This window comes from Ascaphus truei, chromosome 7 (genome assembly GCF_040206685.1).
Source record: "Ascaphus truei isolate aAscTru1 chromosome 7, aAscTru1.hap1, whole genome shotgun sequence".
Taxonomy (NCBI): domain Eukaryota; kingdom Metazoa; phylum Chordata; class Amphibia; order Anura; family Ascaphidae; genus Ascaphus; species Ascaphus truei.
In genome coordinates, this window is record NC_134489.1 from 20,741,461 (window position 1) to 20,766,958 (window position 25,498).

A 25,498-nucleotide genomic window follows, 5' to 3' on the forward strand; every position below is an offset into this window, starting at 1 on the left:
CACCCAATTCGCGCCGTGTCCGCTATAAATATCGCGGCGACACTGTAACCGATGCCCCAAACCGGGGCCTGTAACTCGGGAAGCAGGGGGTCTCTGAGCCACAAATCAATGCGGTTCAGCTCAGGGGACCCCCTGCTTCCGCACAATATTATTAAAATACATAAATGCTGCTTCATTACCATAGCGTATAGCCGCTAAGGCAGTGAAGGGGTTAAGGCAGAATAGCATGTTTATTGGGGACATTTGCCCCCAATAAACATAGCAATAAACATCATACACCCCCTGTGTATTTAAAATACATAAACAACAATAAATACATTAAATACATATAGCACTCACCCATTTCCGGCTGCCACGATGAAGGCCATTCTCATCTTCATCCTGCCCATGCCCCCTCCGCTGCTGCAAAACAGACACAAGAATGAAAACATCCAATGTAATGTCCCCTAACCCCTTAATCACCATAGCGGTTATTAACCGCTACAGTCATTAAGGGGTTAACCCACCCTCACCCACCACTCGGGACTCCTACATACCTTCCCACACTAACCCCCCCACCCCGTGAGGCCTAACCACCCTCACCCACTACCCACAAGGGAGGCCTACCCACATACCGTTGGGGAAAATACCCCCCCCCCCCCACCCCCAGTACCCACAGTAAAAACAATACACAGCCCCACAATAAGCATCATTCTATTTATTAAATACATTACCCACCCCCTGTGCCCCCCCATAAATACAGGGTTTATCCTTTTACAAACAGGGTTCATAACACAGCCCCACGCGAGTCCCCGGCGGGCTGGCGGGGCACCTGACAGACCTACAGGGTACCAGCAGATCGTTTCAAACAGGTTCTTGATGCCTGTTGGTGGGTCCCGCCAAGCGCCATGGCCCCCAGGTGGTCTCCTTGGGGCACCGTGGGCCACAATTGGGTCCCCACGGTAGGCCCGCGGATGTCTGGGAGCCCCGGGTCAGACCCACAGGTGTCTGCGGGGCCTCGGGTGGTTCCCACGGGGCTCTGGGGAACTCATGAGTGCTCACTACGGGTCCGCGGTGCCCCCACGGATGTGGGACCACCGCTTCATCCCCGCACCTATGGGTCCGCAGTGCCCCCACGGATGTGGGACCACCGCTTCATCCCCGCAGACTACGGGTCCGCGGTGCCCCCACAGATGTGAGGCCACCGCTTCATCCCCGCAGGTGTCACCCGTGGAACCACCAGCCTGATACCCGTGAGATACCCGAGGAGACCGCAGGTGGTCTCCAGAGGTCTCACGCAGAACCACAGAACAAACCCTGAATGTAAAAAAATAAACCTGGCCTATACATTCAATACATACACCCCCCCCCCCCCAACACCTACAGTACAATAATGTGCAAAATAACTATTATCCAGATAGGGATAATAGATTATTTGCCCATTATTAAACACATTAACTAGCATATTCAAATAAATAAAGTACTACTGACCTCATCAATAAGAAGCCCCCGTCGCCAGCAACATCCTGGTCTTTCGTTGCCCACAAAATACATAGCCAATATAAAGCCAATACATTGCAATTACATTCAGATATCAATTAACCCCTTAAACACCTTATCGGATAATAACCGCAAAGGTAATTAAGGGGTTAAGCCACACTGGCCCGATACCCACCCTTCACCCATTCATTTGTACAGTGGCTTCATCATGCAACTATATATATACAGAGAGAGAGAGAGAGAGAGAGAGAGAGAGAGAGAGAGTGGTCTCTATATATACATATATATTATATATATATATTTATATTCATTTATTTATTTAGATATATTTATTTATTTAGTGTGGGGCTGCTGTGTGGGATTATTTTTTATTGTGGGTAGCGGGTGTGGGTGAAGGGGGTATTAGCCCCAACGGTGGTTGTTTAGGGCTTGCGGGTGGGTAGCGGGAGGCCTTAACCCCTTCATGACCGTAGCGGTATTAACTGCTACGGTCGTGAAGAGGTTAAGTGCACCCGCAACCCCCCCGCAAGCCCTAAACAAACAACAAGGGCCAATTACCCCCTTCACCCACCCCCGCTACCCACAATAAACCTGGCACGGCGGGTTAACCCCTTCAATGCCTTAGCGATTAGCCGCTAAGGTAATGAAGTGGGCTGCACATGCATTTTTCCTGCATCGGACGCATGCCGGGGGTTACCGGTGCTGGTATTAATGGGTATCAGCTCCGGAGACCCCGGCATCAATCCCAGGCAGGAAAAAGGCCTGATTTTTTCTAAGTGTTGACCTTGCCGATGCTTCTCCTCCACCAACTTGCCAACTTTAGTTGGCGGGCTGGATTGCCGAAAAACTCTCCATTCTGGAGTGCCGATCAGCAGCGAAAGCTGATCGGGGCTACTTGAATTCAGCCGTGTTCAAAAAGTGCCGATAAGTGGCTTATCGGCACCCGGCTGCCGATAAGTTTTTATCGGCAACAAAAATTGCCAATAATTCCCACTTATCGGCGCTTACTGAATCGGGAGGGCATATTTGCCGAAAAAATGGCGATAAACAGCTTATCTGCGCTTACTGCATGAGGCCCATAGAGAGAACAAGAGGAGCGCAGATCAGCACAGAACAATAAAAGTATATATACACACAATTAGTACACTATATAAAATCGGAGATGATGAAGTGGGTCTCCGATTTTATATAGTGTACTAATTGTGTGTATATGTACTTTTATTGTTCTGTGCTGATCTGCGCTCCCCTTGTTCTCTCTATCTTTCTGTTTTCATTGTGGGAGAATAATGATATCTCCCACGAAGGGTTTGAGCTGCAGACGGGGGATCTCTGGATGTGTATTCCCAAGAAAAAGGAGACACAAAGATTCCCTTGATTGGTAACAAAAATATTTTTCCATGCACATTTCACATATCACTAAAAGTGACTTCTTGATTTAAGAGAGCACCCGGTTAGTCTTTGTGGAGAGGACCAGAGCAATATAGTAGTTAAACTGTGCAGTATCCAGCCTGGAAGATGAATCACCATCTAATAATATCACTCAATACATACCCTAATTATTAGTGACATTGCCAATAATAATGAACTGCAGAGGAAGTAACCATAATTTCACTTCCTTCATTTACTGGAGCGCTAGTCCTGAAGAATACATATTTTACATACAGTATTCCTCCTAGATGTTCTTATAAATGAGCTTGAAAGGACAAAAGCATGTCTTTCCAGATGTAGTGAAAGCATTCAATGAAGGATGCATGTATACTTACTAGGTACAGCCGCAGAGAGGACATTAACATTAATGAGGCTCCAAAATGTCATTTTCAATTGATGCTAGGAGGGTCATTTACCATGTGTGCCCCTTGACATTAATAGATCTCCTTAAATACTAGGATGCAGCTACCATTTTTTAACAGAAGATGGGAGATCAAGCAAAAAAGCACTTTCATTTGAAGTCGGGTTTAAAAGCACTCTACATTTCTTGGAAAGTAGTCTGATAAATTGTGAGTGTACTATAGCCAATTAAGGTTGTACTGTATCTTGCTCTGATACACATAGATTGCCCATAGATTTAAATGAAATCAGAAATGGTTGTGCCTAGATAGTTCATACATTGAATTGTTTGAATTTACTTACCACTCTATGTCATCATCTTCAGTCCTTCTCGATCCACTGCTGGATGAAGGCCTCTCCAATGATCATCCAGGTACCGCAGTTGCAAGCCTCTCTGCCAAATTTGGGGGTTGAGGCCTTACTTGCCGTGCGGGCCTCATTTACATGTTGGCAAGAACCTTTCCCACTATTGCTGGTATATTGTTCAATCTGACTTAGTACCGCTGAACAACCATTGCCATCTTACCACCACTTTGAGGTAGTGGGATAAGAATTGGATTATTTCTCAATCCACGATATACATCATATGGGAATGAAAATAGATAAGGGACATATAGTGTAACACAGTTTTATTAAAATATATAAACATATAGGTAATGAACTCACACTTTATGAGTAATAAAACAGGCAGTTGGAGAGATTGTAATCAAACTGAGTCTCTCACACTCAGTTTGTGCCTCGACTCACTGCTATCCAGATGCTGGGAGAAAATTGTCCTGCTCCATGTACCGGCGTCTGGTCTCCCTGACATATGTATAAAATTAGTATTGTTTTGTAAAGTGTGTATGTGTATATATATATATATATATATATATATATATATATATATATATATATATATACCGGGAACCATGTTAAAAATGGTTTTTGAAGCAAAAAGTGGCACTGTGTGCTCATTTGCATGTCATTTCCCAGAATCCCTTGCTGCGGTGGAAGTGCTGTGTGCTGGGTGATAATGGGGAAAGTCGGGGTTGCAGACCTGCCTAAGACATGCAGATGAGCATACAGTTGTATTTACATTTGCATATTTGCTTTGCTGTGGAGGGTTTTTGTCACTTTTTTTACTCACCATAACTTAACTCAGTATTATGGTTGGCCCATCCTTTAGCTTCTTTGCATACCCAGTTAATCAACCCCACACTGATGAGACCCATTAAGGTCGAAACAGCTGTCTGTGGGTGGTTTTCTGGGTATGCACCTTAACCCTGGCTGTGCTCAAAGCTGTGACCATGCAGCAAGCTTAAGCCTATAGGGAACCATGTTAAAAATGGTTTTTGAAGCAAAAAGTGGCACTGTGTGCTCATTTGCATGTCATTTCCCAGAATCCCTTGCTGCAGTGGAAGTGCTGTGTGCTGGGTGATAATGGGGAAAGGCGGGGTTGCAGACCTGCCTAAGACATGCAGATGAGTATACAGTTGTATTTACATTTATATATATATATATATATATATATATATATATATATATACACACACACACACACACACACACACACACACACAGCTTTTTTTGTGATCGTACATGCCATTACGATGTACCGGCACATTTTCTCTTACCTTCTCCTCATCTTGGGCATCTTCACCTTGTGATGACGTGTTACCATGACGACGTCACGATAAAGAGGAGGTAAGAGGCCGGGTACCGTATTTTTTTACAACAAAAAAAACATATATATGTAATGCTTTCTTTTATTTTTGCTGTACTGCTCACAGTTTCAGTGTAACTCTCATATCTGCTGTTTTAAATGCCTGAGAGTTTTTTTTTTTATTTGACATTGTACCGATTTCTGTCCAGGCTTAAGGGGGAAAAAATCTTTCTCAAGTGTCCAGAGCTGGCTTATTGCTGCTGGCGCTCCTTTCTATCCCCAGCTGGGTTTAGCCTTTGATCATTCAACTCAATCTGTATGCAGCAGAAAGGCAAAACAACACAGCAATGCGTTTATTCCTGATGCAGTTTATAGCATCTCTCCTGCCATGTGGGGCTTTTGTATCAAATGATTCAGCCAACATTTGCAGCAAACAATAATATTGACATACGCCTCTGTCTGTCTGGTTCCTTTGCTACACTTGCAGTTCTTTTAGAACATGCACGCCAGCACTGAGTGGTGGGGTCGTCTGTACATAGAAGAGAATCCATTCTGAAACGTGGGGTACTTGCAGCATATGTTTAGGTTGGATTTTATATTAAAATATGTTAAAGGTTTTGGGATGTAGGTCAGGACGCTCCTCAGTCACCAAGTAGCCACCATGTGTAGAATGGGACATCAAGCTGGAGATGAATACGGTTTTCAGTAGTGCGGAAAATATGCACAATTGGCCAGCTGTGTGTGGATTTAAAGCAGCAGAACATGTTTTTTTTTTTAATACGTGGGAAGCAGGGGGTCTTAGGAGCTAAACCACATTAATTTCAGTTCTGCAGACTCCTTGTTTACTGAGTTACTTATCTCCATCGAGGGTGCCGGTAAGAGCTCCCCAGGTTTAAAAGTCCTGGTCATGCCGGAAGGGATGATGTCCCGGCTTCCTATTGGCCCGTGTGATGCAGGACCTTTAAGCCGCCACTTTGATAGCCCCACAAAGCCCAGCCGGAGCTGCTTCTGGCACCCCCTATGGAGATAAGTATCAGTTCAGCTCAGGAATGCAGGATTGCTGCTTTAAATGGACTTAACCTGCCAGAACTTAAATAATTGGATCTGCAGCCCCCATTCTTATACTGGATAAAGCCATTGCAAGTTTGTTTTTAAATTCAAATAATTTTGAAGCAAACTTTGGCATTTTCATCTTGCGTCAGTGTCAGGGATTGTTAATAGGAGGCAGGGCCGCCGACAGGAGGGGGGGGAGGTTGGGGGGGGATCCGGGACAAGCATCAAGGGCCTGGTAACTTTGGAGGGCCCGGCCAGTGTGAGAAGTTGGGCCCGGCTGTGGGCAAGAATCGGGCCCAACTTCTGCGTCCCGCTGCCAGTCCTTTGGTTGCCACCTCCGGGCCCCAGCTCTTGGCTCTCCCCAGCAGCTGACTCTCTCTCCCGCCGTTGTGCGCTGGAATCTAAGCCTGACTTCTGGGTGCACCCAGCTTCCGGCGCTCACCGGTGGGACAGAGAGAGGTCCAGCATGGGAAGAGGAGGCAGCAGCTGGGGAGAGTCAGGAGCCAGGCCCGGCAGCGGCAACCAGAGGTATGTAGTAATTGTATTGGTGTGTGAGGAAGAATTGTATTTGTGTGTTTGTGTGTGTGTGTGTGTGTGTGTGTGGGGGGGGGTGTAATTTTATTTGTGTGTGGGGGGGTAATTTTATTTGTGTGTGTGGGATAATTATATGAACAACAAACTAACTAACTAAATACGCTCTCTATCAGCGCTAGATCCAACTGACAATAAAGTGATGAGTGATAATGTATGTTATGTGATAATATATGGGGATAATTATATGTTGGGGGGGAATTGTATGTTTGGGGGGGTATTGTATTTATGGGTGTGTGTGTGGGAGGGAAGGGTGGTAATTGTAATTGTGTGTGTGGGGGGGGTAATTGTGTTTGTGTGTGTTGGGGGGTAGTTGTATTTGTGTGTGTTAGGGGGTAATTGTATTTGTGTGTGTGTGGGGGAATTGTTTGTGTGAGGAATTCTATTTGTGTGTGGGGTATTATATTTGTGTGTATAAGGGGGGATTGTATTTGTGTGTAAGGGGGATTGTATTTGTGTGTGGGATGGGAATTGTATTTTTGTGTGTGTGGGATTGTATTTGGGGGGTTCGTGGTAACTGTATCTGGGGGGTTTGTGGTAATTGTAACTGGGGTGTTGTGGTAATTGTATCTGGGGTGTAGGGTAATTGCATCTGGGGTGTTAGTGGTAATTGCATCTGGGGTGTAGGGGTAAATACATTTGGGGTGTTAGTGGTAATTGCATCTGGGGTGTAGTGGTAATTGTATCTGGGTTGTAGGCGTAATTGTATCTGGGGTGTAGGGGTAATTGTATCTGGGGTGTAGTGGTAATTGTATCTGGGGTGTAGGGGTAATTGTATCTGGGGGGTTCGCGGTAATTGTGTCTGGGTGGTGGTTGTTTGCATCTGGTGGGGGTGGGGTTGGTTGCATCGGGGTGTGTTTTCATGTGGGGGGTGTTTGCACCTGGGGCGGTGTTTGCATCTGGTGGGGGGTTTGCATCTGAGGGAGTCGTTTGCATCTGGGGGGTTGTTTGCATCTGGTGGGGGGGTTGCTTGCACCTGGAGAGTGTTTGCATCTGGGGGGGGTGTTTGCATCTGGTGGGCGTTGCTTGCATTTAGAGAGTGTTTGCATCTGGGGAGGTTGTTCGCATCTGGTGGGGGGTTGTTTGCATCTGGGGGGGGGGGGGGGGGGTCTGTACCTGGGGGGAGGGGGTGTCTGTACCTGGGGGGAGGGGGTGTAGTGGTGTATGTATTTGGAGGGGGTATTGTGTGTGTAAAGGAACATTGTCCTACGCCTTATCTATCCACGCACCCTAAAGGACCGTGTTCTAGCAGGTCCGGACAAATGCCGGAGCCCCTTGAGGAAGCCGTTTGTCACAGTATGTATACAGTATATAAAGTTTGTGAACCACTTAGGATTTTCATGTATTTCAAAACTAAAATGTTATCAGATCTTAATCTAAGACCTAATAATAGATAAAGATAACCTGATCAAACAAATTAGATTGTAAGCTCTTCGGAGCAGGGACTCCTCTTCCTAAATGTTACTTTTATGTCTTAAACACTTATTCCCATGACCTGTTATTTATATTATTTGTTATTTATATGATTGTCACGTTTATTACTACGGTAATACGCTATGTACATTAATGGCGCTATATAAATAAAGACATACATACAAATTACACAAAAACATGATACTTTTTCAGCATTTATTTATCCACAAATGATTAAGCATTCAATATCTATGTGTGAAAAAGTATGTGACCCTTTATATTCAGTACCTGGTGGCAGCAGCAATACTGTAACTTCAACTGTTTCCTGTAACTGCTGGTCAGTCTCTCACATCGGTTTTGAGGAATTTTGGCCCATTCTTACTTTCAGAATTGCTTTAACTCAGTGACATTTAAGGGCTTCCTTGCATGGACAGCTCACTTCAGGTCCTGCTATAACATTTCGATGGGGTTTAGGTCCGGACTTTGAGTAGGCCATTGGATTTTCTTGTGCAGCCATTCTTTTGTAGATCTGCTTGCATGTTTGTCTTTCGCTTCAGCTTCAGCTCGCAGATGGATGGCCTGATATTCTCCTCTAGCATCTTTTTATACAATGCAGAATTTATAGTTGCATCAATGAGGGCAAGCCGTCCAGGTCACAAGGCAGCAAAGCAGCCCCAAACCATCATACTCCCACCTCACATCACACTCCCACCACCATGCTTGACGATTGGGATGAGGTTCTTCTGTTCAAACGCAGTTTTGGTTATTGTCAAACATAACGTTTGAGGACAAAAAGCTCTACCTTTGACTCGTCTGTCCAGAGAACATTGTTCCAGAAATCTTGTGTGTAAAATGTCCTTTGTTTTTTCTATAAATTACTCCAGCATAACAGAACTCACCATTCTGTTTTTTGCACACAAAATGAAACGTTTATTTTGAAGATAAATACTCACATAAAAATAGTACAAAATGGTGGTGACTTTGTAAATAAGTTATGGTATTCTTAAAAATGATTGCTTAGTTTTCTGTTTCTGAGTAGGTTCTTTGTATTTGATCTTAATATCACGATAAAACGTATCTTTCCTCCATCTTGGTTTTAACCCGTCTATCTCTCTTCATGGGGGAATCCTCCTATCCTGATGGAATCAATCATTCTGTGTCTCTTCGCTTGTCTATCGCTCACTTCAGCTATACTGCTACATATTTAACCAGATAATATCCATTGGTCAGCTCTTGCTATCACTAACTCTGCTTGCAAATTAGGTCCTACAGCTAATTTGATGTCATCTCATAAGAAACTGTCCACACCTCCATACAGAGAATAACCAAATATGGCATATGTACTGGAAAGTTCTCAGAGCTTCTGTCATAGCCTCTTCCAATTTGCATCAGCTAAAGCTAACAGTTGTCAATAATCACTTAAGTGTCAAGCTAAACAGGGTTTCTCTATAGAGACCTCAGGACAGCTGCACTCTCATTATAACGCTCTAATGAAACTGCATATATAATCAGAATATACCAATTAACAAATATGCAACACATGTAATGTATAGAAGTAACCATCAAACAATATACTTCATACTGTGAAATGTTATCTTATGATATCACACATATCTATATATAATAAAAGTGAATCTTGTGAGTCTGGTGCTAGATGCGGCGAATCTGATTGGTCCTCAGCCTCTGGCCAATCAGATTGGTGCCTCTATGACGTCACCCAACTGCCACTCTCTTCTCCTCACCCGCAGAGAGACACACACACACACAGTCCTCTCTCTCCCCCCACCCATCACACTCACCCTCACGTGCGCCGCCCTGCACCGGCTCCCGGACGGAGGGGAAGCGCGGTGCGGCCCTCCTGCCCCAGCCGCCAACGCTCATTTCCCTCCCCGGCGCTCACTTCCCTCCCCGGCGCTCACTTACCTCTGGTGGCCGCGCGGGCCGGGACATGGCCGCTGGGGGGGCCAAGCAGCCTCCTCGGATCTGCGCCAGTTCCACTCTCCACAACCTCTCACGCCCCCTGCCCTTCACGCCCCCCCCTCCCTGCCCTTCACGCCCCCCTCCTCCCTGCCCTTCACGCCCCCCCTCCTTGCCCTTCATGCCCCCCCCTCCCTGCCCTTCACGCCCCCCCCTCCCTGCCATTCACGCCCCCCCTCCCTGCCCTTCACGCGCCCCCCACTCCCTGCCCTTCACGCCCCCCCCTCCCTGCCCTTCACGCCCCCCTCCTTGCCCTTCACTCCCCCCCCTGCCCTTCATGCCCCCCCTCCCTGCCCTTGACGCCCCCCCTCCCTGCCCTTCACGCCCCCCCTCCCTGCCCTTCAGGCCCCCCCTCCCCTCCCTGCCCTTCACGCCCCCCCCTCCCCTCCCTGCCCTTCACGCTCCCCCTCCCCTCCCTGCCCTTCATGCCCCCCCCTCCCCTCCCTGCCCTTCACGCCCCCCCTCCCTGCCCTTCACGCCCCCCTCCCTGCCCTTCACGCCCCCCCTCCCTGCCCTTCACGCCCCCCCGCCCTTCACGCCCCCCCCTCCCCTCTCTGCCCTTCACGCCCCCCCCTCCCTGCCCTTCACGCCCCCCCCCGCCCTTCATGCCCCCCCTCCCTGTCCTTCACGCCCCCCTCCCTGCCCTTCACGCCCTCCCCCTCCCCTCCCTGCCCTTCACGCCCCCCCCTCCCTGCCCCTCACGCCCCCCCTCCCTGCCCTTCATGCCCCCCCCTTCACGCCCCCCCCTTCCTGCCCCCCCCCTCCTTGCCCCCCCTCCCCCTCCCCTCCCTGCCCTTCCCCTCCCTGCTCTCGCCCCTCCCTGCCCTTCACGCACCCCCCCTTCACGCGCCCCCCCTCCCTGCCCTTCACGCACCCCCCCTCCCTGCCCTTCACGCACCCCACCCTTCACGCCCCCCCCTCCCTGCCCCTCATGCCCCCCCCTCCCTGCCCCTCATGCCCCCCCCTCCCTGCCCCTCATGCCCCCCCCTCCCTGCCCTTCACGCCCCCCCTTCACACCCCCCCTTCCTGCCCCCCCCTCCTTGCCCTCCCCCCTCCCCTCGCCCCTCCCTGCCCTTCACGCACCCCCCCTTCACGAGCCCCCCCATCCCTGCCCTTCACGCACCCCGCCCCTGCAATCCCGGGCAACGCCGGGTATATCAGCTAGTTTACAATATAATTAGATAATCGAACTGAATTTCTTACATTGTGGATCATCTATGTGCTCTTTGGCGAACTTCAAACAGCAGCAACGTAATTTTTAGAGAGCAGTGGTTCCCTCCTGGCTATCCTTCCATGAACACCATTCTTGTTCAGTCTTTTTCTGATAGTTGTGTCATGAACACTCACATCAGCCAAGGTCAGAGTGGCCTGCAGGTCCTTTTATGTTACTCTTGGGTTCTATGTGTCTTCCTGGATGATTTGCTGGTTTGTTCTTGGAGAGATTTTGGTAAGACAACCGATCCTGGGTAGAGTGATTGTGGTCTTGAACTTTCTCCATTTGTCTGACAGTTGATTGGTGGAGCCCCAAATCCGTAGAAATCGTTTTGTAACCATTTCTAGACGGCTAACTGCTTTTCTGAGGTCCTCAGAGATTTATTTTGATTTGTGGCATGATGTGTTTCCACACACCTGTATGAACCACCTTATTCTAATTACCCCCTTTTAATCTAGCTGATAAAACCAGGATTTCACTTACTTATTCACATACCCTGACTCTTAATTACTCATTGTTTGTCTAATTTATACATCATTTTGTTTCAAACGGCATGGTTAATAAAAACCCATTGGATATTTAAGAAAAGACTGGTTTTGATTCAAGAAGGTTATCTTTTAAATAACGATGGAATTTCCATAATTATCATTTCGGTTCACAAACTTTTTCTCACCACTGTATAAATATGTGAAGCAGGGGGTTCTCCGGAGATGAACAGAGTTGATTTCTGCTCCGGAGACTCTCTGCTTCTCGCGATACAGACCTCATAAGGGGGTGCCAGTAGCAGCACCAGCTGGGCTAGTTGGGCTAAGATGATGGCGGCTTAAATATCCCGCCTATTATCCTGCCGGCCAATAGGAAGCTGTGACATCATCCCTTGCAGCTTCCTATTGACCCATGTGACGCAGGACATTTAAATTGCATAGAGATACCGGCACCCCCTGCGGAGGTAAGCATCTCGGGAAGCAAGGGGTTCCCGGAGCTGAAATCAATGCAGTTCAGCTCCGGAGATCCCCTTCTTCCAACGTCCCCCCGCCCCCCAAAAAACTCCATAAAGGGTCTCAAGGAGTGTTGCTTGAAGCACTGCGTACATGGACAATGCTACATGAAATAAATAATTAGCACTTTGCCCCGTATGTTACCAGGACATCTGAAATCTCCAGCATGGATTTCGGCACTGTACAGTTATCTGTAGAAAATGAAATAAAAGACGGCGTGCCAAGAAAACAACATTTATTATAATTTCTTTCATCTAAGCTAAAAAAATAAAATAATGCAAGAACTTCAAGTACAGAATCATTGTTGTTGCTCTTTTAATTGTGTCTATTTTTCCTGTATCATAGCCTTTTAAATTGTAAGATTCATTTAGAGCTCTTGGCTGCTGTACCACACAGCAAATAAATGATACGTCCAGTAGGTGGAAAATCAGCGTAGGATGTTAGCTGAGGCAGCGTATTACCAGAAAATGGGTCTTTCATTATTAAGACAGGTAGTCTAGGCTCACAGTGACCCCTGTAAAAAGCACTCATTGAGCTGGGGGCAGAGGTGAGGAAATAGAAGCCGCTGCTGGAGAATGAATTTCTTTTTACTGTCACTTTCCATTTACATAATGCTTGTCATATATTGTAAAATGAGCTGTCTCTTAGACACACCGCTACATACATCTGGGTGCATGGACGTATTCAAAGCTTTACTTAGGCAGAGAGCAGCATTAATCACCACTTCTCTGCAAATTGCAAAATGAATATAAAGACCGAAGATTATCTCTTACTTTCTACCACTTTTCTCCAGAAAAGGATTTCTTTGTGGAACTTCTGTTCGCCAACTATTTCGTTCCTTCCACTGTCTTATTCTCTTCCCTACTAAAAAGGCCTGCGTGGAATGACAGTGCTATATATTGGCGGCACCTCCAACATTAAAAGAGTTAAAGGAGCAGTGACCCCTACTTGCAATTAAAAAAAAGATATCCTAATTATCAATACTTACAGTACGTCTTCCATGTAGCAGTTAGTTTGCAGCACATGAGGAAATGCATGGAGGCATCTCCTACAACAACACAATGTATTTAATGTGCATCGCATAATGATGGGGGCCGTCGTAATGTTTTCCTACTTTCCTTTTAGCACAGGGGTGGGAAACTCTAGTCCTCAAGGGCTACCAACAGGTCAAGTTTTCAGGATATCCCTGCTTCAGCATAGGTGGCTCAATCAGTGGCTCAGTCGAAGAAGTGTTTTTAAGAGTGGACATTCCTTCCAAATTTGCACACAGATGTACATTACTGCTGTGGAATTAAGTCGTTTACAATAACGTAGTGTGAATTTACTGTAGGCAAGGTATTCCATGCATTATAAACACTACCCTGAAGAGCTAATCATTTAATTTCTGGTACATGGGGAGTTAAACCATCTTGCCCAAGGTCAGCTGAGGTCAGTGCTAGGTCTGAACAAATTCTTTCACTTACCAGACAGCATTGTTAGCGCCAAGCCACTCCGTCTCCCAGTATCTAACATGCAGATTAGCAGTGTCAGTCTAAATCAAAACACAATGGCCCCATCAATGTCAGTGGAAGGAATATATGTCCACAGCTTGCCGGTAAACTAATATCTTATAGTTCCCTGACACCTTGATGGAAAGAGCATTACACCACACTAAATAGGCCTCTCCTGGAATCCTACACAGACTCACCGCCAAGGTTAATGCTGAGATAGACCTGAGAGAAATACTGCTGGGGATGCAGCTTGTTAACAAAGAGGTGTGAGATGCTTGGGCTTTCAATAAAATCAAGAGCATACTGTAAGTGAAATACCTTACTACCTTAACCCGGTCTTTGTTGGAAAAGCCAGCAAGGCTTTTAAAAATGTGTGGTATATTACCCCTATTATTTCTAAATGAGAAGCTACCGTGCAGTGTGAGGGGGCTGTAAACCCATCTGCTGCTAGTGCGGAGAAGCTGGTTGCTGGTGGCTCTTGAGGTCGTAGGGCTAGTGCTGCCACTTGTGTTCCAACTAAGGAGATCTAGCCAGTCAAGGTTTTGAAATAGAAAAACCTGTACTGAATGATCTTTCCCTCTATTATGGAGGGAGGGGACTCCAGTGAGAGCTGCAGCCTGCCGCCAGCTTACTCTCTACACAGGAGTGGCCAACTCCAGTGCTGAAGGGCCACCAACAGGTCAAGTTTTAAGGATATCAGTATACTGTAGGACCTACCAGTGAATTTGCACACGTGGTACAGTATATCAATGAAATGTTCACCAAGAAGAAGATTTGAGATCCATTGGGTTAAACTACTGTAATTGGAGAACTTGTCAGTGCATCCCAAATAATAATGGCATTTGTGTTACAGTAGACTGCATGGAGATAAACCAGCTAAGCAAACATTCATCAACAAAGCACATGCTGTTTGATTAGTCTCACAGTTCCTGGGTTTTGAAGGAATCTTGTAATGAGGTTCCGGCATCTCAAGGGGCATTTTTTAATATATTCAATACAGTGAAGGTGGAGCTCTTCATTGTAGCTCTATGTTAGTGAGTGTTCATTATTTGCATCGAGAAACCCACAGCAAATGTTTACAGGATATGTATTGTTACGAAACCTTAAAAGAGAAGCCTTTTGGTTAACTCGTTCAATGTCAAAGTGTCTAGTGGTACAAAGTTCCCCTGATTGAAACAGGCATGTAGCATAGGAGCCATGTGTGTGCCGATGCCTAAGGCTGAGTCCATAGAGACTGCAGCCGTGCGGAGGTGCGCTGAGGCTGAGGGAAAGCGGGTGCTTTCTCTGGCCTTAGTTCGCCCGCCGTCCGGGGGCGTGTCGGGGGGGCGGGCCAGTGACGTCACGGAGCTGGTTCGCCCTCATTGGGCGAACCACTCACGTGACCGGCCCTGCGCTCCCGACCAAAAATTGTATAAGACCTATGCCTCCGCACACCTGCGGACGCGTGCGCGAGCTCCTGCTAAAGCCGCTCTCATTGCGGCTGCAGAGGCTCACTGACAAGCGTCAGCGCGCCTCAGCACGGGCGCGCTGACCCTGGACTCAGCCTAATGTTGTAAGGCACACGTGGCACTATAAAGGTTAAAGCTGCAGTTCAAGCAATATCCTGCATGTGTGTGGTTTTTTTTTTAATAAATCAGTTCTGTAGTAAGAAAAAATACTTTTAGCATTTTCTGTTTTAAAAAAAAACAACTTTGAAAGACCAATTTTCTTGTATTCTATTTTTAAAAGCATGCTTGTTGCTATAGCAACCATTTACATTCCCCATATTTAAAGATGTCGCCAAACTTTGCCGATCAATAGACGGAGAACGAATTGACCGGCAGCTATGCAGTTCTTTAGGTAAGTAGAGATTGCCCACATGAAACTATTGAAGTAAAAAAAAAAAACCTACAAAAACCGGGAGCTTGAACTGCAGCTTTAAGTTACTAAGGCCTCGGGCATGGTGCCTCGGGCCGCGCTGATCCGCGCTCCTGCTCTGCCTCGCCTGCTCAAACTGGAGCTTTTTTGTGTCCTGGCAGACGAGGCAGTGAGCTTTGGGGGCGTGGCGGAACGGAGGCGTGGCGGGAGGCGGGGCTAGTCCCTAGCTCCCATTGGATGTGAGCGGTCACGTGACCGCTCCTCCGCTCCCGAGTGGCAAATTTTAAACTTGCTTGTCTGCTCAAAATTTCTGAGCCTCCGCACGCATGCGGAAGCGGCTGCTAAAGCCACGCTGATGACAGATGCAGGGGGTAAGTGCATCTGCTCAGCACAGCCTACTCTACTATGTCCCAGGCCTAACTCTCAGTTGAAAACCTTGGCCCAGTGTAAATCTCCTTTAACCTTGGACAAGCCGCCTAACCCCAGAACCCCAGGTGCTAAACTTTAGACACATAGCGGTTTATTCACAGTGAAGAATGATAGTTGAGGGTCATTAACAATGCATAGTTTACTAAAAAAAGATTGTACACAATTTAAAGGGTCAGACTCACATGATTCAGTGACAGAGAAAGAGCAACAGTTTTCTCTTGTTGCAAATATTTTTCTAGTCCAATGCATCCAAGGATTGCACGTCCTTGACACTGACACTGCGAGAAGACTTCAGTCCCAAATAGAGCAGTTTATGTATGTATAAATGTGTTATTTTGCAAGAACAGACTCAAGTGGGAACTCAAGTGTGCTTTTTCTTTGCTACGTTTTCATTTCCAGTTTCTCTCTGCTCTGTTACAAATATATAGATAGCTCTGTAATGGAACCTGATGAATGGCAATGATAAAGCACACTGAAACCAGCCAGGTGTCTCTGCTAGATAGCTCCCATCGGCCGAAGATGCTCGCAAAGCAGAGCGGCACGATTCCCAACTCTGATATCTCTGTCGGAAACCTGGAGCCAAAGCAATTTGCAACAAGGGATCAGATCCATTTTAGTGCCCAGAGTCAGAGGAGCATTGAGTTTTGAAGTTATTGTTGTCGTAAGGAGAGACCTGAGGGAAAAAAAGATGTGAGCATGCAGCCAATCGTTTGTGATATGGGCGCACCAGGGAGGAATTGACTAGCAGAGAAACACAATTCATACTGCTTTGAATAGTAGCTCATACTTAACTGCAGCAAAATGTCACAATTGCAGTGATTATGATTTACTCTAAGAGCATCACATTCACAGTAGTAAATCTTAAAGATATATTGATACAGGACATCTTATTGCTGTGCCAGTACATACCGTTAATTTGTCTATTTTCACCGTAAATTGTGGCAAAGCTCCTTTGTACATGTAGATGTTAATTAATGGACCAACAAGAGAGTGCACACATGAAGACGAGACCTATGAGGGTTTGAATGTCTCTCGCACACATTAAGTGCATCTTTGAAGAACTGTCATGCCGGGCCTAATATAAAGCTGCACTGGATGTAAAACTACATAGAGGCACATTTTAGAATTACACTGTTGACAAAATAACTTCATGTTTAGAGTAACAAGTACAAATTACACAAACAAGGCAAGAAATACTTATTTCCTTTTATATCTTTCGAATCCAGTGGGTATTATCAGTGATCTTAAAAGATCAATACGATGAATATGGAGTCTTGTAAAAGAAAAAAAGATACGACACAATTGTCAAGTTCCAGATTCTGCACCATCATGCATCTCATAGCAATACATATTGAGGTACATTTTTATCCCACTTGAACCAGTGAGTGAATTGGGAACTGCTACATTATAGGTAACTGGAACAATAATAGCTACCTGGTAAACTTAAAATGTGCGCTATCACTTTTTACATTGTTACCATGTCAAGATGCATCTTTTAAGAGTTTGCTGTGTAATCCTGGGTGTGCTTTTTCAAATTCCTGTTACACATGCACCAGTCAGTGAGTGGTCAATGGAGTGTCTCCATCATGCACACTCTTCTTGTCTTTTCCGCAGTTTGGCATTGCACCCGCGCAAAGAGATTCTGGTAACTGCTAGTGATGATCGGCTCTGGAAGATGTGGTACATTCCAAAAAGAGACTTCCTCATGACCGGCGAGGGACACACCGACTGGCTTTCTAGCTGCTGCTTCCACCCGACGTAAGCAAATGTCTTTACTGAATTCAGTGGCACCAATTTGTCTAAGAAAAGGAATCCCATTGAGAGCAATATATGTTTTTCCTTTGACAAATCAGGTCCAATTCTTTTGCACTGCTCTCCAACCGGTTTTGCACCACAGAAACTGACTAGTTGAAGCCGATTCCCTCATACACCAAATACAGTCACTCAAATATTTGAGATTCCTACTGTGGCTGGTTAAATGTTAAAAGGCACTGCAAGCCTGGGTGGTATTACTATGTGATGAACCTACTGAATGTTATTTGTTGTACTGTATAACACTGAAACATATGAGTTAATTAAAACTGATAAGCATAAGCAAACACGTTTTTCGAAAGGTAGATGCTTAAAACTTTCTTTGCACAGTAATAAAATCCGGAAGGACTACAACATCTGTGATTTTGCTTTTCCAAAGTATTTCTGTATTACACACACTGCGCTCTGTGGCCAGTAATTGGGTTTTATACTAGATGATATATCAGGAGATCAGCACTGGCATGATCCATTATCAACCAGTCACAATGCCTTTAGTCCATTATACCCTCAGTAATCCCCAGTAACCTTCACGTCACACACTCTCGCGGTCTGCTGGAGAGTGTTTCCCACTATTGTTGACTCGATCAGAATAGTGCGTGCAGAACAATCCATCTCGAAGTCCATATAAATACAGTCTTGCCACCCACTCCCCATTAATAACAGGGGCAAAAGGCTATTTCTGAACACTTGAAAAATAAAACCAGGGGAGCTCACACGGCTCAGTGCTGGGAATGCTAATCCGATTTTGATAATGCATTGTTACCATGACGTCCAATGACTCAGGCACACAGGAAACTGGGAAAGATTTTCTCATTAGTGCTTTCTGGACAGTCTATAATCCTTTCAAATAGCCTTACTCTTCTCTCTTCAATTATCGAAATTAGAATCAAGGATCCCCATTTGTATTCACATGCTATGGCTAATAAAAAGATAAAAACAACAAATTAAGATGCTATTTACGACCAATGTCTGTTAAACGGAAAAGAAAACTAGCAAACGTTTTTTTTAAAGAAATATGATGTTACTGGGTACAGTACCGCTATGTTTTACATGCATTTTTCCTCCTCTTTATTTTAAGAAATAAAACTGATGTGTTTCTGGCCTTCAGCTCGTGCGATATAAATGCTTTCAGAGCATGGTTTTAATATTGTTGAACTTTGTTTGTAGTAATTACACTCTTGTATGTAAAATAATTTTTAATGGATATTGGTAAATGCCAGAAGTTCAGTTGATTGTTATTCCTCCATAGGAACAGTGTACCACATTTCAATTATATTCCCGACACAAGTGGAAAGATACTGTAAAAAATGAACTAACATTGAAATGTTCATATTATGTATCAAGGGCTGTGCATTGGTGTACACACATGTAATACGATTGGTGTGTATTTATTTACTTGCAGTCTAAGCTGTTGAAGAGTTTTGACCTTCCCCAGCTTCTGATGGCAGAGAGGCCTGCAGTGCTATGCTGTGCCTTATTAACCCATCAAGAATTACACTGTTGACAAAATAACTTCATGTTTACAGTAACAAGTGCAAATTATACGAACAAAGCAAGAGATAATTATTTCCTTTTATATTGTTAGAATCCAATGGGGTTTAGCAGTGATCTTATGAATGTAGACTTTCGTTTGGTTACCTAGAATACCAGCATGGCACACAGATAACAAACAACCATCATATGGCTAGTGAGTAATAGGCTGACGACCCAATGTTTTTTTCACATGTCTCCCAGATACAGTAATCGATAATTATTATTATTATCATTTATTTATAACGCACCAACATATTAGTTAGCACAGTACAATAGGGTTTAGGTGTCATTTTCACATAGATATTTTTCCATCTGCTAAACTCTAAATTCTGGCTGAGCGGTCTCTGTTATATGGCGGTATGGCGGTATGCATGGGCATGGTACATTATGAATAGGGATTGCGTTTTTAGGTTTTAACCGAAAAACATCACCAATTCATATACTTGTATTTTTAAGTTAGAACCGGTTTTAAAAAAAAACGTAAAATGAAGCATCATGTCCTATGAGTTCCACCTCTTTTAGCAGCCTAGTCACAGATAGGAGACAAAGGCAACACATGGGTAGTACAGTATGAAAACTAAAAATAAGTGCACCGATAAACACCAAACTCAAATTTGTGTAAAAATGTGTTCATTGTTAACACTGATAAACACGCATTTTCTTATTTTCTATATTTTCTCCTGATAGTGCTGCCTGATGGCTGTATCACATTATTTTTTTTTAAAGAAAATTTAATTTTAAAGCTAGCACTGAAGGTGTTAATTATGGACCAGTTTTGCCAATGCATATTTCTTCCGAAGCCCTTGGAAGTAGAATGTCAGTCTTTCTATCCACAAGCAGCGGTTGATTTGACTCTGTGCTGTTTGATTTCAGTCCATTGTTGTTTCACATACTTGCCGAGATCTCTTGGGTTGCTTCAACACAGTGAAGTGCTTATTCTTCTTTTAGGAATCCTTCTGGTGTTATAAAACAGTATCACATAATAGTTACAAACAGTAAAGATAGAGCAAAATACACAGTAGAAGCCTTTACTGTTTTAGAAATGGAACATCAAATACCTGAATATTGATATCTGAATTGCTTAGCCCTTTCCAAACTCACTGTGGAATAATTATTCTACATACATTGGTTTTATATCTCTATACCCTTAGGAGTGTATACATTATGTCCTGGCCACCCATGTTGCCGAGTGTCAGTTTTTGTCCTGACCACAGTCTCATTACATTACATGCTCTGCAGAAGAATCTAAGGAGAGGATGTTACTTTGTATGGATGTGGTGTCCCATCAAACTCAATAGCCGAGTTGGGGAAAAGATTGCATTCTAGAAGGAAGTTTAGTAAATAAAAAAAGAACATAAGGGCGCATACATTATCGCAACCGTTCCAGCATTAACTCCCATACAAGTCAATGTGAGATAAAGCTGGAACAAGTGCAGTAACCCATACAGGTACTTAATGGATGTGCCCCATAGTTTGATTTTTAGGGTGAATTCCATTGATAAAATCTTTGCCATACATCTTACGGTTGCCAGCAGACCCTCCAGCATTGCAGCAGCTTGGAATTAGAATGTGGGAGATTTATAGCTGGTTGATATGGTAATTTAAATTCTACTGTTGGACAAGTAGACTCACTAAGGACCACTATATGTACAGAAAAACATTTATACACTATGAAGTCTTTGAGGTCAAGACAGCCACTGTTAAAGTAATGACTTCAAACTCTGCTAAATGTCACTATAAACCTGCATTTCTTTTGCTCAAGTTAAACAAAGCAGCATTTTGCTGCATCTCACCTGCAGAGGACTCACAGTGTGGCTTGACCTCGCTATTAAAAGGTCTTTTTCATCTGGAAAGCGAGACCGGGCCAAGCAATTTTAGACTTCTTCGAGAACTTCAATGGATATGAAGACAGCAGGGTAAATCCCAGGTCTTTGTGTGAAGAAGTTGTCAAAGCTACAAAGCTCACTAGCAATACAGTGGGTAATTAGTAGGAAGGACACAAATCTCAGTTTACAGGGCACATAACCTTCTGTAAGCATCAGAGAATAAAGGCTCTCAGAAAGCAGGTCTCACATTAAAAGAAGAAAGAAAGCAGAATAGGTGCCATATCACAGATAATTATACAGCTGATAATTCTGCACTTCAATTGCAACTGTTCTGTAATAGAGCAACCAGGAACAGAAAAGTATATATATATATATTGTGACAGAAACCAGGTGATGGTAATACATTCCATATATAGGGCTCCCAGAATACTGGACAGCTTCTATCCTGTTTAGGCTGGAAAGTGCAGCCTCAGAATACATGCACTCCATCCCACAGTTTGACAGTTACTGGAAGTGAGGGATGAGGGATCCAGACCAGAGTTTGTCTGCTGCCTGATTTCTGTCACCTGTCCTGCTAGATAGAAATCAGGTATTTAAGGCTGATTTCCTGGTTCCTCTTCTTTCTCCCCAAGAGACTGGAGGCAGGAAGGCTGCTGGAAGTAGAGAGGGGAAAAACCTCTCCCCAAACAGGTTAAATCATTCTGTTCCTTTCTCAAATTGCAAAGTTCCTTATTTTGGTTGTTGGAAGCGGATAAGCCGCCCCAACCCCAGTCAGGGTGAACCTCAGTTAAGTTATTGCTCAGGTGAGCAGGGTTTTGTTTTGCTTATGTTTTCTTTTGTATTCAGTGTGGCAGTCTCAGTGCCTGGAACTGAATAAACCAGGCAGTAGCCTGTTTAAAGGAACAGCACGTTACGCCTTGTCATTTAACCAACCCTAAAAAAACGTGTTCTGACAGTCCCGGACAGACGGCGGAGCCCCAGAGTAAGCCGTTTTGTCACATATGGTGAGAATGCGGGCAGAACACTAAAAGGTCTGCGGGTAAAAGAACTTTAAAAAAAAAAAGTTTTTTTTTCCTCGAACAAGATGGAAGACGTGGTGAGTGCGTTGGTACGCAATGTCGCTGCCCAGAAAGAGACGGATGAAACCCAGCAACAGACGATTGCAGCCCTGCAAAATGCGAATGCAACCCAGCAACAGCTGCTAATAGCCCAGCAAGAGACTAATGCAGCCCAGCAACAGACGAATGCAGCCCTGCAAAACGCGAATGCAACCCAGCAACAGACGAATGCAGCCCTGCAAAACGCGAATGCAACCCAGCAAGAGACAACCCGTTTGCTGAGAGAGGAGCAACAACGGTTCACCCAGGGCATACAGCAGGAACTCGAGGTCCTGAGAGAGGCTATCATTAAGACTCCACTGGCAGAGGCAGCCCCAGTCCCGAAAATGACCAGGGCAAGCCACTACCTTCAGAAGATGGGGCCCTCAGATGATGTTGAAACCTATCTTCTCACTTTTGAATGCACGGCACAGAGAGAGGGTTGGCCAGAAGCCGAGTGGGCCAGTCTAATCGCACCCTTCTTAAGCGGCGAACCCCAGAAGGCTTACTTTGATCTAGAGCCAGCCGAAGCTAACGTCTATGCAAGTTGAAGTTCGAGATCCTCGCCCGCCTCGGCGTAACCACGGCTGTTCGCGCCCAAAGGTTCCACGCATGGTCCTTTACGTTGGATAAAGCCACCCGATCCCAGATATATGACCTCATTCACCTCGCCCGGAAGTGGCTACAACCCGAGATCAACTCAGCAAGCCACATCGTGGAACGGTTGGTCATGGATCAGTTCTTGAGGAAACTTCCCTCTGCCCTATGCCGTTGGGTCAGTCAGAGTGACCCCCACAATGCAGACTAGCTGGTGGCCCTCGTAGAAAGGTACAATGCAACAGAAGAGCACCTGCAACCCACAGTCATGGAGCATCCCCACTACCCAAGGTTCCAGGACTCTTCCAGAGATGGTAAAAGGGTACCAGGGTTAAGAGGGGCTGAAGAGCGGTGACCGCCTTCACACAGCACCAGCAACAGTGGCTCACATACTAAGGGCAACAGCCAACATGGAGAGCCGAAAAAGGGCTCTAAGTGGGACACAGACTATGTACCTAAATGTGTAAATTGTTATGAGAGGGGCCACACCGCGAAAGTCTGCCCACTAAATACAACAGCGTTGAACCTTATTCGTTGTGGTCTCAATGTATGGGCCCTAGCCCAGAGGACACCTTGAATAACCATCTCTGGGCATTTGTAAAGGTAAATGGTAAGAGGGTTTGGGCACTACTTGACTCTGGGAGTATGGTTACACTAGTGTCCACCTGTTGCCCATTGGGAAAAACCAGGTAAACAGTTCACAAAGAGTGGCAATTTGTTGTATACATGGGGATAATCACGAATATTCCACTGTTGATGTTCTTATTGAAACAGAGTTTGATTCTTTAGATTTCAAAGTGGGTATTGTACCCAAACTGGCACATGATGTGTTAATAGGGACCGACTTTCCCCATTTTCTAAAAATGTGGTCCTCCTCTCAGAATAGCGCCCAGAGTTCAATAGCGGACCATAAAGAAGTAACAGAAGAAACAAATCCTTTCCCTTTTTCAGAAATGGAGGTTGACGAGGGCCCTAATAAAAAGGGGAAAGAGGAAGAGTGCTGTAAAATTCCCTTTCCCATGGCCACCTTGGTAGAGAATACCCCAAATCAAGATGTTGATCAGGCGCTTACCACCCCAAAACAGGGTAAGACCTTCGCTGACCTAGAGGTCAGTCCTGGGAGTTTTAAGAAGGCCCAGTGGGAAGACCCCACATTAGCGGAAGCAAGGGGGAATATATGGGACCAGAATAGTACTCCTGGCCAACCAGATAGGTCACTTGCCTACCCCTACTTCGAGGTAGAAAATGACCTAGTATATCGGGTTGATAGGAGGAAATCCATTATAACTAAACAATTGTTGGTACCACGGACATTCCGTAATGTTGTATTACACCTCGCACATAGTCACCCATTGGGGGGACACCTAGGGGTGGAAAAGACAAAAGAAAAGGTTCTCCGAAGCTTCTATTGGCCTGGGGTTCTGGCAGGAATTACAAATTATTGCTCCTCGTGCCCAGAATGTCAGATCACCATTCGTTCAAAGCGTATCGTAGCCCATTGGTACCCATTCCCATAATAGATGTACCATTTGACCGGATTGCTATGGATCTAGTAGGACCCCTAATAAAGTCTGCTAGGGGACATCAGCATATATTGGTAATATTAGATTATGCCACCCGATATCTGCAGGTAATTCCCCTACGTAGCACCTCTGCTAAAAACATAGCAAAAGAGTTATTAGTCCTGTTTACCCGGGTCGGAATTCCTAAAGAGATCTTAACTGACCAGGGAACACCATTTATGTCCCAAGTAACAAAAGAGTTATGTAAACTCCTAAAAATCAAACATGTCAGAACCACAGTCTATCATCCACAAACAGATGGTTTAGTGGAACGATTCAATAAAACCTTAAAAAGCATGTTACGCCGGGCGGTCGATAAGGATGGGAAAAACTGGGATTGTTTGTTACCATACCTGTTATTTGCCATTAGGGAGGTTCCCCAATCATCCACAGGCTTCTCCCCGTTTGAACTATTGTATGGCCGACACCCAAGGGGCTTACTGGATATAGCCAAAGAGACTTGGGAACACGAGGTCACCCCATACAGAAGTGTAATAGAACATGTTGCCCAGATGCAGGACCGCATAGCTGCGGTCCTGCCTATAGTGAGGGAACACATGGAAAAAGATCAAGAGGCACAGAGGAATACGTATAATAAGGGTGCTAGGGTCAGAATTTTTTTATCCAGGCAATAGGGTGCTAGTTCTGGTTCCCACCGTAGAAAGTAAATTCCTTGCTAAGTGGCATGGGCCATATGAGGTCTTGGAAAGAGAGCGAGAAGTAAAGTACAAAGTGAGACAGCCAGGTAGGAGGAAACCTGAGCAAATTTACCATGTAAACCTACTTAAGCCCTGGAAAGATAGAGAAGTCTTATTAACCCAAGTACCCCCAGGTCCGTCAGAGAATCGAGAAACTGACCCAGAGGTTAGCATACCTGAAACCATGTCCATTCATCAGAAAGGAGAGGTCCAGAATCTAGTGAGAAGAAACAAAGAAGTCTTATCTACAAAGCCAGATAGAACTGGGGTAATTGAACCTAGTCTCTGAACCGGGGGTCCGAGTTAACCTTAAACCGTACCGAATCCCAGAGGCCAAAAGAGAGGCTATAAGTTTAGAGGTTTAAAAGATGCTAAAACTAGGTGTCATTGAGGAATCCCAA

General features: G+C 45.2%; 2 protein-coding genes across 5 annotated transcripts in view; one reads left to right on the top strand and one right to left on the bottom strand.

Moving 5' to 3' along the window:
• SPAG16 (sperm associated antigen 16) overlaps window positions 1-25,498 on the top strand; it is a 543,868-nt gene that overhangs the window by 263,348 nt on the left and 255,022 nt on the right. For all 4 annotated transcript variants that reach the window (XM_075607226.1, XM_075607225.1, XM_075607227.1 and 1 more), the window contains one exon: window positions 17,587-17,730. In XM_075607226.1, the coding sequence (XP_075463341.1) occupies window positions 17,587-17,730 (144 nt within the window). The remainder of the gene's footprint in view (window positions 1-17,586; window positions 17,731-25,498) is intronic.
• LOC142498590 (DDB1- and CUL4-associated factor 7-like) overlaps window positions 21,146-25,498 on the bottom strand; it is a 35,127-nt gene continuing 30,774 nt past the window's right edge. The window contains 1 exon segment of the mRNA XM_075606798.1: window positions 21,146-21,282. Coding sequence (XP_075462913.1) covers window positions 21,146-21,282 — 137 coding nt within the window.